The 14,964-nt window shown below is 38.2% G+C and overlaps 1 protein-coding gene across 2 annotated transcripts in view; it reads left to right on the forward strand.

Moving 5' to 3' along the window:
* Positions 1 to 14,964, forward strand: part of CNTN1 (contactin 1) — a 249,712-nt gene that overhangs the window by 181,550 nt on the left and 53,198 nt on the right. For both annotated transcript variants that reach the window (XM_066991953.1, XM_066991949.1), the window contains exons 11-14: positions 1,488 to 1,605; positions 3,241 to 3,391; positions 3,882 to 4,009; positions 7,591 to 7,766. In XM_066991953.1, coding sequence (XP_066848054.1) covers positions 1,488 to 1,605; positions 3,241 to 3,391; positions 3,882 to 4,009; positions 7,591 to 7,766 — 573 coding nt within the window. The remainder of the gene's footprint in view (positions 1 to 1,487; positions 1,606 to 3,240; positions 3,392 to 3,881; positions 4,010 to 7,590; positions 7,767 to 14,964) is intronic.

Consider the following 14,964-nt stretch of genomic DNA (forward strand, 5'->3'; position numbering starts at 1 on the left):
AACATTGCAAAATTCCATTCTTTTAGGTGATGTGAAGTGTAAACGAGTACCGTTTGATAATTTAAGTTTATTGCTCTGGATTTTTTTTTTAACAAAGTAGATTTTCAGCCCAGGCATTTCAACATGCATTTAATATCCCTTGCTGGTACTGTGTGATGAGCTGCTAGAGAACACAGTAGAAGACTGCATCTGTTGAGCTGTGGTGACACTGGTCTTGGTATGCAAACAAAAGAATACAATGAGGCAGAGTTTCTTTGGCTGTGTATTGTAAGAAAAAAATAGGAGGTTGGAGGAAGAATAGGGACATCACCATCTGCCATATGGAAATGGCTTAAACCAGAAGAAAAACTAAGCTTCTGTAGTTATTACAAACAAGTAATTGAACAAGTAAATTACTTGACAGTCCCCACTACATTTGGGTTTCACTGACAAAATCTATATACTGGATTGCACAAAGCACTGTGTAATTCTCCAGTAAGACACCACCAGACTATGCTGTATGTTAATGTTATGATTTCCAAATGGAAAATAGCAAAAATATTTAAATTACATTGAGAATATAGCTTGTTTCTGAATCATATATTTTTAATTAGGTATTTCATTTAGTACAAAACAAATTCCTTGTAAAAAATCTGATCTATATGTATTTAAATAAAACTATACAAGAAATATGAGTCTTTTAATCTATTATTTTTTCAGATAAATGTTATTCCTTTAATTTTCCAATGCTCCACACACTCCAAGTGACTCATATACAAATTTAAAGCATTTCAAAAGAATTTTCACAAGAAGAATTTTTAACATGGTCTTTCAAAAAACAATTGACATCTATTTATAATTTACAAAATATCCCACCTCCTTTTGAGCATTTTTATACACTTTTTTTTTTTTTTTTAGAAATAGATCAAGTACTTTATTTTGGTTTACAGATTTTATATATATATATATACATATATATGTATGTATATATATAAAGAGTAACATAGAATGGTTTATACTATCTCCCAGAAGAATGTTTGGAAAAAGTCATATCTAATTCGGACTTGCTTTGACCTCTTACTGTTGTAAAAAAAATATACATACAGAATAACATTCTGAACACTGGGCACAATGAAAAAAGACTTATGTGCATAAAACATTTAATTTCTAGTTTATTTTTTCTGTATCAGTAGTGCTTGAGCTGGTATGGTAACAATGGACTGAAGAATAGATGTGTCTGTCTACTGCCACTCAGCTGTGATTTTTCCAGGAAAATATTGACACTGATTCTTTCTTTCTTTAGAATTAAGAAGGTGAATGTACATTGCCATAAAGATGGAAATGTAGCAGGGACAAAAAGAAAATCTCATCAGTACCTTAATGTTATGTGAGGGACTCTCTTCTGAACACAGGCACTGAAAAAAAAGTGAAGAAATGGGAATGGGCATGAATTCATCAGTATATGTTGTCTATATGAATATCTTGTTGTTTTATTGATTGTGTTTTAGTTCCGGAAAGGTGAACTAAGAATTCAAAGTCTGACCTTTGAAGATGCTGGCATGTATCAGTGTATAGCAGAAAACACACATGGAATTATTTATGCAAATGCTGAACTGAAGATTGTGGGTCAGTGAGATTATTTGCTGTATATACTACTTGAGATTCGAGTCTTATTTGCAGGAATTGCTTGGTAACAAATTTCTGTGAGCATGAGGGGAAAGAACACTCACTGAATCTAGGTGAGATGGGGTTTATTTGAGCTCTCTAGTAAGGTTTTGACAACACGAGCAATCAAGATACTAATTTATGGAAATTGTTATTACTGTATTTTTTCTGATATTTGCTTGCTGCTATTATCACACAGAGGAAATGATAGTGCAGAAATTATATGAAGTGCATAGAGTTGCTGACTACCCTGTTAAGCTTGCAAAACATGTTGAGAAGTGTTTTCTTTTTTTGCTCACCTACACTCCTCTGTTGGGCAAAATTCGCTTTTTTAGAAGCTGTGTTGTCAGGCACCTGGCCTTTGAAAATCTTTCTCTTCACTCTTCCCTTTGCTTTTGCCTTCTATAGCTCATTAAGATCAGTTTCAATATTTGTGTGTGACATAGCTGTCCCATTTGATGGGTAGATATAGTTATTAACCCATTATATTTTCCAAAGCATCATCCTTTAATAGGAAGCTAGACTTTCAGATCCAGAGTGCACAGGCTTAAAATAATTTCTGACCTTTACACTGATGACATTAGTGCAGATGCACTGGCTATTTGACATGGCTTCCATAGGAGATTTCCTTGGAGTAGTTACCCTGTGTTCTTTCCATCTCAAACTCACATCCAGACTTTCCCAAGAGCAATATTTGACTTCCCCAACCCATTGCACAATACTTCATCCTTTACTATTTCTCCATAGCCATTTACTCACTGCCAGCCTGGATTACCCAGAAATGAGCACTTTTTGCGTTGAGCGTTTTCAAACATCATTGTTGGTAAGATGTGGATGTTTAAGCAGACTTCTCTGTACTTCTATAATTAACTAAAAGCCATATTTCCCCAAGCTGTGCACATATTTGCTGGCATGGTTAATAGTGATGGTACACTGAAATACAAAGTAATTAAAAGTATTTTTTCTCATATTTAGTTATAAATAAAGAAAAAAATAGTAAGCAAAAGTCTGACCTAAGGTACATGAGTGTGATGCTTGCTACAGTCATCTCTAATTACAGTTGTACATCTCAGGGAGCACTTAAAGATAGCTGGCCAAACAGAAAACTAGAAAGAGAGAGAAGGGAACAACTGAAAGTTGCTAGATAAGAGTTTAAAGCCACTGAAAAGTAAAACAACATACAATTTGAAAGTATAATTGACTGAGCAACTTCTTATAGAAGTTGGGCTCTTGGAATCTAAATTTTATTAGGACTGATCAAAAGGCCTTTGAAAAGGAGTAACTTTCTATTGATTTCAGTGGGCTTTGATCTTCTTAGATTAAACTTAGATGGAGGTTTAGAAGTGAGCAAAAAGAAACTTCTGCTATAACACAGTATGTAACTACACAGTGATCTTCGCTGTTTCTTTTAGATCACCATCTGCTTCTCACCACATCTTTGTATCATTAATATTTTTCTCACTGGTACGAATAATGGACATTTGTATACAATTCAATATTTTTGATATATATATATATATATTTTAATGTTGCAAACAAATTGTGTTCTTCAGAAAAGGCACTAACAGCAGTACTCGTGTTAATTTTTGCTTTCAGCTTCACCTCCTACTTTTGAACTGAACCCTATGAAGAAGAAAATCCTAGCAGCTAAAGGGGGGCGTGTTATCATTGAATGCAAACCTAAAGCTGCTCCTAAGCCAAAATTCTCCTGGAGCAAAGGAACTGAATTGCTTGTAAATGGGAGCCGGTTAGTATTGACTGTTAGTGGACACTATGAATCTTAAAATTGCTGTCTTATGTTTGTATTTATCGTGCAGGCTAGTCCTCATTTTTGAAGAGTTCATGGGCAGGAGAATGTGTAGTTTCGGGAAAACGATATGCCAAAATGTTACTAGCAGTGTGGATCCATAGAGCTAGCAGGGCATGCAACTTTAGCCAGTCTGTTTGTTGTTCACATTTCAGAATTGAATTGTATTACAAAACTGTTAGAAAAATATTTAAATGATTTCTAGTAAATAGAAATACACTCTCTTGCTCCAGCAATGTGAGGCATCTAATCATGCCACAATCTATTTAAATATTTTTGGGTTATAGGGGTGTTTATAAATGTAGCAGTTAGAGATGAGCTTCCAAGAGATGAGTGTGGTGTCTTTTAACACTAACAGTTCCAACTGAAATTATTTCTTTCTGATCTAAATGTTTTATTTCCCTTGCTGTAATTTTTGCACTTTCAATAGCATACGAATCTGGGATGATGGGAGCCTGGAGATTATCAATATCACAAAGCTGGATGAAGGTCGCTACACCTGTTTTGCAGAAAATAACCGAGGAAAAGCTAATAGCACTGGTGTTCTAGAAATGACAGGTAAACCTCTAAATTGCATTAGTTTGCTTCAGGTAGTATCCCACAATTAAAAATCACTATTTTTTGTCCCAGCATTGCAGTACTTTTGCAAGCCACTTTATATGTTTTCTTTCTAATTTAGTTGCTCTTTTAAAAATGAATTGAACTTTTAAAATGTATTGCACAGTAGAAACTGGTTACATGTGCACCATGTCAGAAATTGCACCTCAGTTTTCAGGGCTTATTAAATCTAGTCTGTTAAATTGACACATTCTGATGCCCTCATTCAACTTGGTAGCTTAGCTCAAGCACAAATCTAGGATCATGGCTGGAAGAGAGAAATGGGACTCCTATTGACCATCTTTAATTTATTTTTTTTAATTTTTTTTTTTCCTCTGGTGAGGTAAACAAGACTGAGAAAGCATTGCAGTTAAATAAACATGCATTAAATTTGTGAGATAGGAGTATATAGCCATATAGTTGAACTACTAAATTCCTGTCCCTTAAAGATATTAGTATTTACTGACTGAATACTGATTGAATATCCATAACTGTGTATTTTAAATCTGATGTCAAGTAATAAATAGCTGTAGAATTAAGACAGGAAAGATGACGTTCATGAACAGTTATGTCTACAAAGTCTTACTGATTGTAGAAGAGTCATTTATTAAATACACTTTTTAATGTCTGTTCCAGAAGTCATGCTGGATGTGGCAGCTCAATAACACATCATTGATATACTAATGTAAGAATTAATCTGTATCATCAGATCTGTATCATCAAAAGCATTTTTATAGATGATTTATTGTACTAAGAGGAAGTTAGATCCAGTTGGAGGCTGGTCACCAGTGGTGTCCCCCCAGTATTGCTGCCAGTTCTCTTCAATATCTTTATCAATGATCTGGATGCAAGTGCACCCTCAGTAAGTTCTCAGATGACACCAAGTTAGGTGTGATTGTTGATCTGCTCTATGGTAGGAAGGCTCTGCAGAGGGATCTTGATAGGCTGGACTGATGGGCTGAGGCCAACTGTATGAGGTTCAACAAGACAAAGTGCTGGGTCTTGCACTTGAGGCACAACAACCCCATGCAATGCTACAGGCTGAGGGATGGGTGGCTGAAAAGCTGCCCGGTGGAAAGGAATCCAGGGGTTTTGGTTGAATATGAGCCAGCAGTGTGCTCAGATGGCCAAGAAGGCCAACAGCATCCTGGCTTGTGTCAGAAAGTGTGGCCAGCAGGATTAGGGAAGTGATTGTCCCTCTGTACTCGGCTCTGGTGAGGCCACACCTTGAGTACCGTGTTCAGTTTTGGGCCCCTCACTACAAGAAGGACATCGAGGCCTTGGAGTGTGTCCAAAGAAGAGCAGTGAACCTGCTGAAGGGTCTGGAACACCGGTCTTTTAAGGAGTGGCTGAGGGAACTGGGGTTGTTTAGCACAGAGAAAAGGAGGCTCAGGGGAGACCTTATCGGTTTCTACAATTACCTTACAGGAGGCTATAGCAAGGTGGGGATTGGGCTCTTCTCCCAAGCACCAAGTGATAAGACAAGGGGAAACGGCCTCAAGTTGTGCTAGGGGAGGTTTAGGTTTCATATTAGGAAAAAATTCTTCACTGAAAGCATTGTGGAGCATTGGAACAGTCTGCCCAGGGAAGTGATTGAGTCACCATCCCTGGAGGCATTCAAAGGATGTGTAAATGCGGTGCTTAGGGACATGGGTTAGTGGTGGACTTGGCAGTGCTAGGTTAACTGTTGGACATGATGAACTTTGAAGTCTTTTCCAACCTGTGCTTCTGTGATTCTATGCTATTGTAAGTCTTTATTTTGACTAATTAGATCTTTTCAATGTTTGCAGTTACTCTTTATCATCTTCTGCAGTTTTACATGTCCTAGTATTACCCTCAGCCATTTAATTATCTTGAAGGGTTATATAAATAAATATCCAGCCCCTTTATAGTCCAGTCATACCTTCTAAAATCAAGATGAACATTTGCATAGTAAATCTGCACAGTGAAACAATTAAACCATAGCTTTATGAACTATATAAACTAGGTATAAAAAAGTTCTAAATTTTGGAGTATTCTGCTCTGATTCGTCTAAAAAGGGATACCAAAGGACTAAGATGCCTCCCTTACATCACAGCAGAAACAGAATGTTCAGATGATATATTTCAAAATTATTTTCACATTGCAGATAGTTATAAGTGTTGACTAAGAATGCTTTGAAAATGGCATTTCCAAGCACTTTGTGTGGCTCATAAAACTTTTCAGACATTGTTTGTGACTACAAGAAATTTAAAAGTTAAACTGAAGTTGATAGGCACTGTAAAGTCTGATGGCCTTTCCCACATGCTATTTTTTCAGTGCTTCTGGACCACTGTTTCAGCAACTTCTTAGACTGGTAGTTCTTTATGTAAACATTTATTAACTCACTGATAGTAGAACCAAACACTGAATATAGAAGCATAGTATTAGAGTGCATCAGTTATCCTAAAACGTGTCTATAGCAAGGGTTTTAGAGATCAGATGTTAACAGGTTGCTCCAAGCACTGAGGTACTCCAATGTGAGATACTGAGTAGTTGTGCCATACTCATAGTCTCGGGATTAGGCACTTTTTGGATTACTAGAGTAGGACCCAGCTAAAGGTTTCTCTCCAAGTCAGAGTGACAAGAAATGTTAGGTTTATTGAAGATACTTTGCAGTTACATTTATAATAGGGTGTAGTGTGTGCTTTGGAGCACACTGAAACCTGGATCTTAACTGGTGGCAGTAGCTCTTCTGACTATCATCTTCCAGGTTTTGGCACCCACTCTCATAGCTGTGGGAAGTTATTATATGCCGTGGTGTGAGGAGCAAATATTCAGTGGCTTTTTGTTTCATGATTGTATCTGAGAGAAAAGGAACAAGTATCACAAGTATCCAGTGAGTTTCTTCCAGGATCGTGTCACTAATTTGCCATAAATTTGATGCATGTACCAAGATCTCTAGCAAGCATTGAACTCTCTGCCTTTTTTTTTTTTGTTTCTGTAATGATAAGAGACATTGCTGAGGGGTGTACAGCTTTCTTCCTTTTCTTGTATTCATTTTCTTTCCATGTGTAGTTATTTGTATAGTTTGTTATACATCCCTTATATTGTTTCTCAGCAAAGAAATTAAGATCTCGGTTCCTGCAATGCTGTAATGGAAATTTGACTCAGCCTGACAACTGAGTAGAACTTTCTGTTTGTGAAAGAGACAGGTTTTTAAACATAATAAATACTATAATTAAAAAAAGAAATACAACACAGGTCACATAAGATTCTTAACATGTCTTCTCTCTACCTGAGATATAGTAAAAGAATAAAAATAGCTTTGCATAGTTAGTAATATGATTCAGAGACTGAACCATAATCATTTTCAAAGGACAGCTAAATACAAGTTAGGCATTTCAGTTGTAGTTGTTTTCCTTTGTTCTGTTTAATTTGGTTCTTTCAAATGTAGCTGCATGAATAACATGTAAACTAGAGTTGAGGGAGTGGTTTCATGTATAATCAAACAGTTACAGAACTGAGCTTATATTTGCATAAACTCTTATTGGAATTTTCCATGTTTGCTGTTAATTTCACAGAAGCTACAAGGATTACTTTAGCGCCGCTGAATGTTGATGTCACCGTTGGAGAGAATGCTACCATGCAATGCATTGCATCCCATGATCCCACATTAGACCTGACATTTATTTGGTCTCTAAATGGCTTTGTAATAGATTTTGAGAAAGAGCATGAACATTATGAAAGGAATGTTATGGTAAGATGCTATAGATCCTTATTTAATATGTGAAATACTAGTTTTCTTTATCACAAATTGTCCTTTCTGTTTTACTTTTTCTGTTGTGTTGGTTCAAGTCTGTATAAATACAGTAGGCTAAGAACATAACATAAAATTACTGTAGACACCTTACAGACATGTAGACACTTGCAGGTAGATACCTGAATTCAGATATCTAAATTGACGTAAGTATTTTGATATTTCAGTTAAATCCCACTCTGATGAAGAGTGAATACAACTGGTAAGTAGGTAGCTTGATAGTAAACAGGGTGCAGATTATCTTGGGAAAGCATGCATATACATTCACTTTAACTTGCCCATGTTTTTCTCATCAGCATTTCTGGAATTTGGCACAAGGCTGGGCCAGATGGTGGGTAGGAGTCAAACAGTCTGTAAACACTGAGCAAGAAGAGTTTGTGTGAAGTCTAAACAAGTTAATACAAAGACACTTATTTTGGCACATAGAAAGAGGAATTATAGACCTTTTGTGTTTGAGTGTATGGTTATCTCTTTACAGTCTTCTGTCAGGCGTATTCAAAATGAATACCTTAAGCAGAAATCCTTTCTGCCTGTGTCTACTGATAATTTATGTAATATTCAACTACAACCTCAGAGTGTTTATATATTTATTCTGTTGTTCTGAGTTTAAATGATATAAAAATGGGGTGAATTTTGTGGTGAATGGAGCCAAATCCAGTTGGAGGCCGGTTACTAGTGGAGTCCCCCAGGGCTCAGTGCTGGGGCCAGTCCTCTTTAATATCTTTATCGATGACCTGGATGAGGGGATCGAGTGCACCCTCAGTAAGTTTGCAGATGACACCAAGTTAGGTGCGTGTGTCGATCTGCTCGAGGGAAGGAAGGCTCTGCAGGAGGATCTGGATAGGCTGGACCGATGGGCTGAGGTCAACTGCATGAAGTTCAACAAGGCCAAGTGCCGGGTCCTGCATCTGGGGCATAACAACCACAAGCAGCGCTACAGGCTGGGAGATGAGTGGCTGGAAAGCTGCCTGGCGGAGAAGGACCTGGGAGCACTGGTTGATAGTCGGCTGAATATGAGCCAGCAGTGTGCTCAGGTGGCCAAGAAGGCCAACAGCATCCTGGCTTGCATAAGTAGCAGTGTGGCCAGCAGGTCTAAGGAGGTGATTATCCCCCTGTACTCGGCTCTGGTGAGGCCGCACCTCGAGTACTGTGTTCAGTTTTGGGCCCCTCGCTACAAGAAGGACATGGAGGTGCTCGAGAGAGTCCAGAGAAGGGCAACGAAGCTGGTGAGGGGTCTGGAGAATAAGAAGTCTTACGAGGAGCGGCTGAGGGAGCTGGGGTTGTTTAGCCTGGAGAAGAGGAGGCTCAGGGGAGACCTCATCGCTCTCTATAGATACCTTAAAGGAGGCTGTAGAGAGGTGGGGGTTGGTCTATTCTCCCACGTGCCTGGTGACAGGACGAGGGGGAATGGGCTAAAGTTGCGCCAGGGGAGGTTTAGGTTGGATATTAGGAAGAACTTCTTTACTGAAAGGGTTGTTAGGCATTGGAATGGGCTGCCCAGGGAGGTGGTTGAGTCACCGTCCCTGGAGGTCTTTAAAAGACGTTTAGATGTAGCCCTTAGTGATATGGCTTAGTGGAGGACTTGTTAGTGTTAGGGCAGAGGTTGGACTAGATGATCTTGGAGGTCTCTTCCAACCTAGACGATTCTGTGATTCTGTGATTCTGTGAAAAATACTCAAATTTAGATAGAGATTCTTTTCATGCTCCCAAGAGAAACTTGTGTGTGGAGAGAAAAGGTTGCTAACAGTGCCTGTGAGGTCAAGAACTCCAGGGCCTGTAGTCAGTTTCAGCTCTGTCTTCAAACTTATCTGCCTTCTAACAGTAGCTCCTACAGAGTCTTTGTCCTAAACCAGCAACGTTATTTAATTTTCCATTGATCGAGAGATTATTTTTTTCTGTTGCTATTTTTTAAATATCTGTTTATCTCCAAGTGAGAAGATATTTCAAGCATAGCTATTTTAGTCTGCTTTGGAACAAACCAGTCCTTCAGAGGCCCAGAGCTGCCTTAGCCTGCTCATTTGCTGAGTTGTAATTATCCCTAAGAAGTCACCATGCTCTCTTTAGGTGAGAGAACGAGTCTTTGTCCAAAAAGACAGTAGAACTATACGAAGGTCAGCTGGAAAACATTGAAACCCAAAGACATAAATCTCTTTCTGAAATAAAGCTCCCGAAAGTCTATGTCCAAACTCAGTAGCAGAGTACTAAGGAATTAGAAAAGTGTTATTTGATGTTCTGTTTATGTTATGTTTATATCTACAAACTATGTAGATTTACACTAATACTCCAGCATCATCCAAAAAAATTCCTGCATGTGACTGTTAGGCCACACTTTTGATGTCTTTATTTCCACATAGGTACTGATCACTACATAGCAGTACCTTGGAGAAGCTTGAATCACCTCCAAATAGCATTAATTTTTCCCCAGATAAAGGCCAGAATGAGTCTGCGTGTTGGTCAAAATAAGAGCTTAAAGAGTAAAGCTTCTATTGAACGTATTCTGTGTAAAAGGAATCCTTGTAGAAAGAACCATTCCTAATTTTGTCCATTCTTTTTTAGTTGCTTGTTTTTAACCACTTGACAGAAGTCATACAAAGAAGTTGTGTTACGCTAAACAGCAAATCTGACTAAAAGAGTAGATGAAACAATGATTTTGGTGCAGAAGAAAGGTGAAACTGCCTTTACCAGAGGACTTTGTGATGTAAAGCCTGAACTTTCTCCATCTGTTTGTCATGCGTTGAAGAAAAGTTCATATATCATTGACATACACCTCTGAGTTTTCCTTTTAATAAGGAAAATAGAAGGAAATATATATATATATATATATTTTAGGAATTTTATTCTGAAATTTAATCACAATTTTAGGACACTTTCTACCAAAACACTTCTAGAGAATGAGTTTAGGGGCAAGTATGGGCTTCAGCAAGTGTGTAGGGCATAATTCTCTCTGAAGTTTGACTTAGTATTAAGGTTTCTAGCCACCTGCTTCATCTTTCAGAGATAGCTGGTGGTCCTGGGTCTCCCGATCCCAAATTCTTCCTGACTCCGCAATATTTTAAAAACCAAATGGACCTGTCTTGTTTCTACAGTCTGGAGACACAGAGAGAGAGGTGTTTCACTTCATGTAGGTGTTGAATCTTGTGCTAGATGTAACTTGGCTCTTTCAATAGATTATAGAGATGCTTACTCCATAGTATGCAGAAGTAGCTGAGGTGTGACTAACTATTAATTCATTTAGACTGTTAAAGTTAAGTAGCTTAGAACCAAACATCAATTAATTTATTTGTCAGAGTGTAACTCTGTCTTCCTGAGGGATGCTTCTTAGTTTATGTTCCTTTTGCACTCAGTCAATGCAGGTATAAATAATTGAAGCTGGGGAAGCTTGTTGGTTTGTATTTCTGAGCCTTATTTTTGCTTTCAAATGCAAAGTAAGTGCAGATAATTTCTGTTGCTCTTCCACAAGCAACTCGTTCTTCATCACTCAGGACAGAGGGGGCAGTAGGATTGCATTCCAAGTCTGTAGCTGAGATTTGTAGTTATTTCAGGATTCAGCACTTAATATAGGATATTTTTTAAAAATGTAAGGGATTAAATATAAATGTTTATATAGGACGTAACTGAAAGGAATATGTACTTTCAACATCTGTTTCATTTGTTATCATTTTCTTACATAAAGGTGTTCCACCCCCTCACCACCACCCCCCCTCCTTCTAATATGAGTAAAGGGATTTTCTCCTGCCTACCGCTTACATCTCTTTCGCAATTCTCATCTGAAGTCACTGGGTGGCGGGTTTGCTCAGGCTTTCTCGAATGCAAAGGCATGAGCTGTTGAGTGTGCATTAGACAGCAGCAGCCCTAACTCCCATACTGCCACAGAACTCTTCACAAACATAAAAGAAAAAATATTCCATCATGAATATTGCAATTACTGGCCATATTATGCATGCCCTCTGCTATCATTTCCTGTTGTTGAAGGATCCTACTCTATCTTTCTGATAATATCACTATTAATTTGTGTTGACAATGCAGATCAACATGCGGAAACTTGATACAGCCACAATATTTCAATTCTGAACATAATATTAATATTGTTGTCACATACATATAATTGAATGCTAATGAAATTCATGTAAATACCTGCATAAGTCTCTTTTTCTTTAAATGGAAGCATTGGTAACTTCATCATTTGCTAAAGGCAAAACTAATTTGCATTACATTAGTACTAAAACTCATTTATCAAAACAACATTTGTCAGTGCTGTTTTGATTTCACATGACCAAGTATGACAGTGATATTTAGAATGAAAAATATACATACTATTTGGTTAACTTTCAAAGTGTTAAATGGAGTCTACAAAATCTTACTATTAAATTGCTTGCTTTTGACTTTATGTATGGTTGTTATTTAATTGAGAAACTAGACATTAACATTTCCTTTCAAATCCTGTGCAGATATAGCACTTCAAGTAACTGGGAAACATCTGATGTTTGGTCATTTGTTATTTATGGATCTCGACTTTGTCATGTATATTTAAAGACTGAAAGGCTTACTTTTAATTCATATTTTAAATAACATACACTACCCAAATAAATTTTGTTACTACAAAACATTCTCTTTTATATGTGAAAGTGAAGGTGTATAATTCTATTTTTAATGTATATTTTGAACACACTAGTTAATTTGTATAGATAGTCAGGAAGAGTAACTCCATAATTTGGCTTGTTCCAGTCAGAAATTTGTCCCTTCCCTTCCCTTCCCTTCCCTTCCCCCTTCCCTTCCCTTCCCTTCCCTTCCCTTCCCTTCCCTTCCCTTCCCTTCCCTTCCCTTCCCTTCCCTTCCCTTCCCTTCCCTTCCCTTCCCTTCCCTTCCCTTCCCTTCCCTTCCCTTCCCTTCCCTTCCCTTCCCTTCCCTTCCCTTCCCTTCCCTTCCCTTCCCTTCCCTTCCCTTCCCTTCCCTTCCCTTCCCTTCCCTTCCCTTCCCTTCCCTTCCCTTCCCTTCCCTTCCCTTCCCTTCCCTTCCCTTCCCTTCCCTTCCCTTCCCTTCCCTTCCCTTCCCTTCCCTTCCCTTCCCTTCCCTTCCCTTCCCTTCCCTTCCCAGTAATTTGTTTTACAGAATTTTTGCTAGGCTGTTCCAAGGCCAAGAAAGGTGTCATTACACATTCTGGACATCGTGTAGCATTGCAACCAAGTAAGAAGCTCTCACAGAATGAGGAGCACTGTTTGAGATGGTGCTGACACACCCCATTGTCATGAGTGCTACTAAGCAGGAATTAAGATGTACTGAATCCATGCTGATTCTGAAGTCAGGCCTTTGCATTGTGCTCTCCAGTGTTCACAGAGACATGACACAAAGGTGACAAAACAAGTTTGGCACAGAACTTGCAGGACTTGTTGCTCAGGCTCTATTTGGCTTTGAAGTCACTTCTGAATCCAAGCTGTCTGTGCATAATTGTGCAACAGTGTGGACTGGACGTCACTGCATTTTCAAAAGCCTTTTTGTTTTGTTTTGTTTTTTAGTTCTATATTCAAATACTATTCATCTTACCTTACCCCTCTCCAAAGTGCAGAAAACTTTGCAGTCTTCAAGGACCACATTCATAATGCTCTGAAGATGCATGGCCAGACAGCTACTTTTCATTAAAGTAAATCACAGGTGGAAGGGCATGTTTCTTTGCTTTGGCTGCAAAAAGTGTTTAGTTCAGATACCAAAATCCGCACTATAGATGTCTGAAATAGGTGAGATGAGTTCGAGATTGGAGACAGCATTTGCCAAAAAGGAAAGTTCTCCAAAACAGATGTTTTTGTAAACCACAGAGAGTAAGTTGGACTATAAAATCCCATTGGAGGAGTATAGCTTAATACCTGCTTGGGTTTTGTAAGTCATAGTTTGAAAAGAATGATGATTCCTTGTTTGGATGTGGTAGACAAAAATATATTGCTGTATGTTCCTGCTTTAACAGATTACAGAACAGACAGTTTTACTGTATAAATCTCTCTTGTACACTCCACAGTCTTCTGCAGCAGAAAAGATACAAAGATGTTTGTTTTAATTTTTCCTCACTGCTTCCCAAGGTAATCTTCCTTGCAGAGTGTTGAGTCTAGGTACAGCTAAATGACAGGAAATCAATAGAAAGTTCATCAGCAGAACTGAAGAATTAGAGGAAAATATTTAGATAGGGAAGCTCAGTAACCCACTGATGAGGAAGAAGCAGCTTGGTGTGGACTCGAACAAAACCTGGGAGTCAGAGGCACAGCGAGCTCGTTCAATACAGTTTATTGAATATATTGAGGGGATAGATGATTGTTCATGAAGCATGGCCAACCAAATCATTTGAGCTACTTTTTCTGAAAGAGACACAGGACTCTCCGAAGGCACTGTCTCAATACATTGCTTTCAGTGCCCTAATGCATTAGGGAGAGACTTTAGACATGAGTGAGTTTGAAGTTACATATTTTGGCTAGGTTTGGGGAAAGAGACTTAATAGTAATGTAGCGAGCATGGAATGAGATGGATGGAGTCAGTGGTTAAAAGCAAGGAGGAGAAGGAAAGCAGAAGACATAGAGCTGAGGGTGAAGCCAGAAAGCAGTTAGCTCTGACTGAAGGCATTGAGGAAACCTATTATTAATCTGCAGTGCTATTTCCAGCACAAAGAAATATAGTCTATTTAAAGGGATCAAGATACGCCAACTTCTGTTCTAGAACTAAAAATAATAATAATAATAATACACTGCAAAATCAGTTGACCTGTAACCTTATGTGCTTGTGAGTCTTCACAAACTGCCAAAATCCATGTATCATCCCTATGTAGCTAAACAGGACCTGAAAAAGCCACATGGGTTCAGCACTGCACGTAGAAATATAGTTGGCAGTTTATTCTGAATTTTCATCATCAACCATAAGGCTGTGAGCCATGAGTACAAGTGAACAAATATCTAGTCTTTTCTTTTTCCTCTTAGAAGTAAAATAACAGGGCATATTACCACAAGGGTGCTGGTACAAAGCATAGTATCCTGAGGCAGTTGCAGTGGTATGCTGAATGGGGAAGAATAATGTATTTGTTGGAAGTATTTTCCAGTCCACATTTCAGGGGTAGAATTAGCACAGTACTTCCTTTACATATAAATATAGTTCACTGAAGGAA

The sequence above is a fragment of the Anser cygnoides genome, chromosome 1 (genome assembly GCF_040182565.1).
Source record: "Anser cygnoides isolate HZ-2024a breed goose chromosome 1, Taihu_goose_T2T_genome, whole genome shotgun sequence".
In the NCBI taxonomy this organism is placed as follows: domain Eukaryota; kingdom Metazoa; phylum Chordata; class Aves; order Anseriformes; family Anatidae; genus Anser; species Anser cygnoides.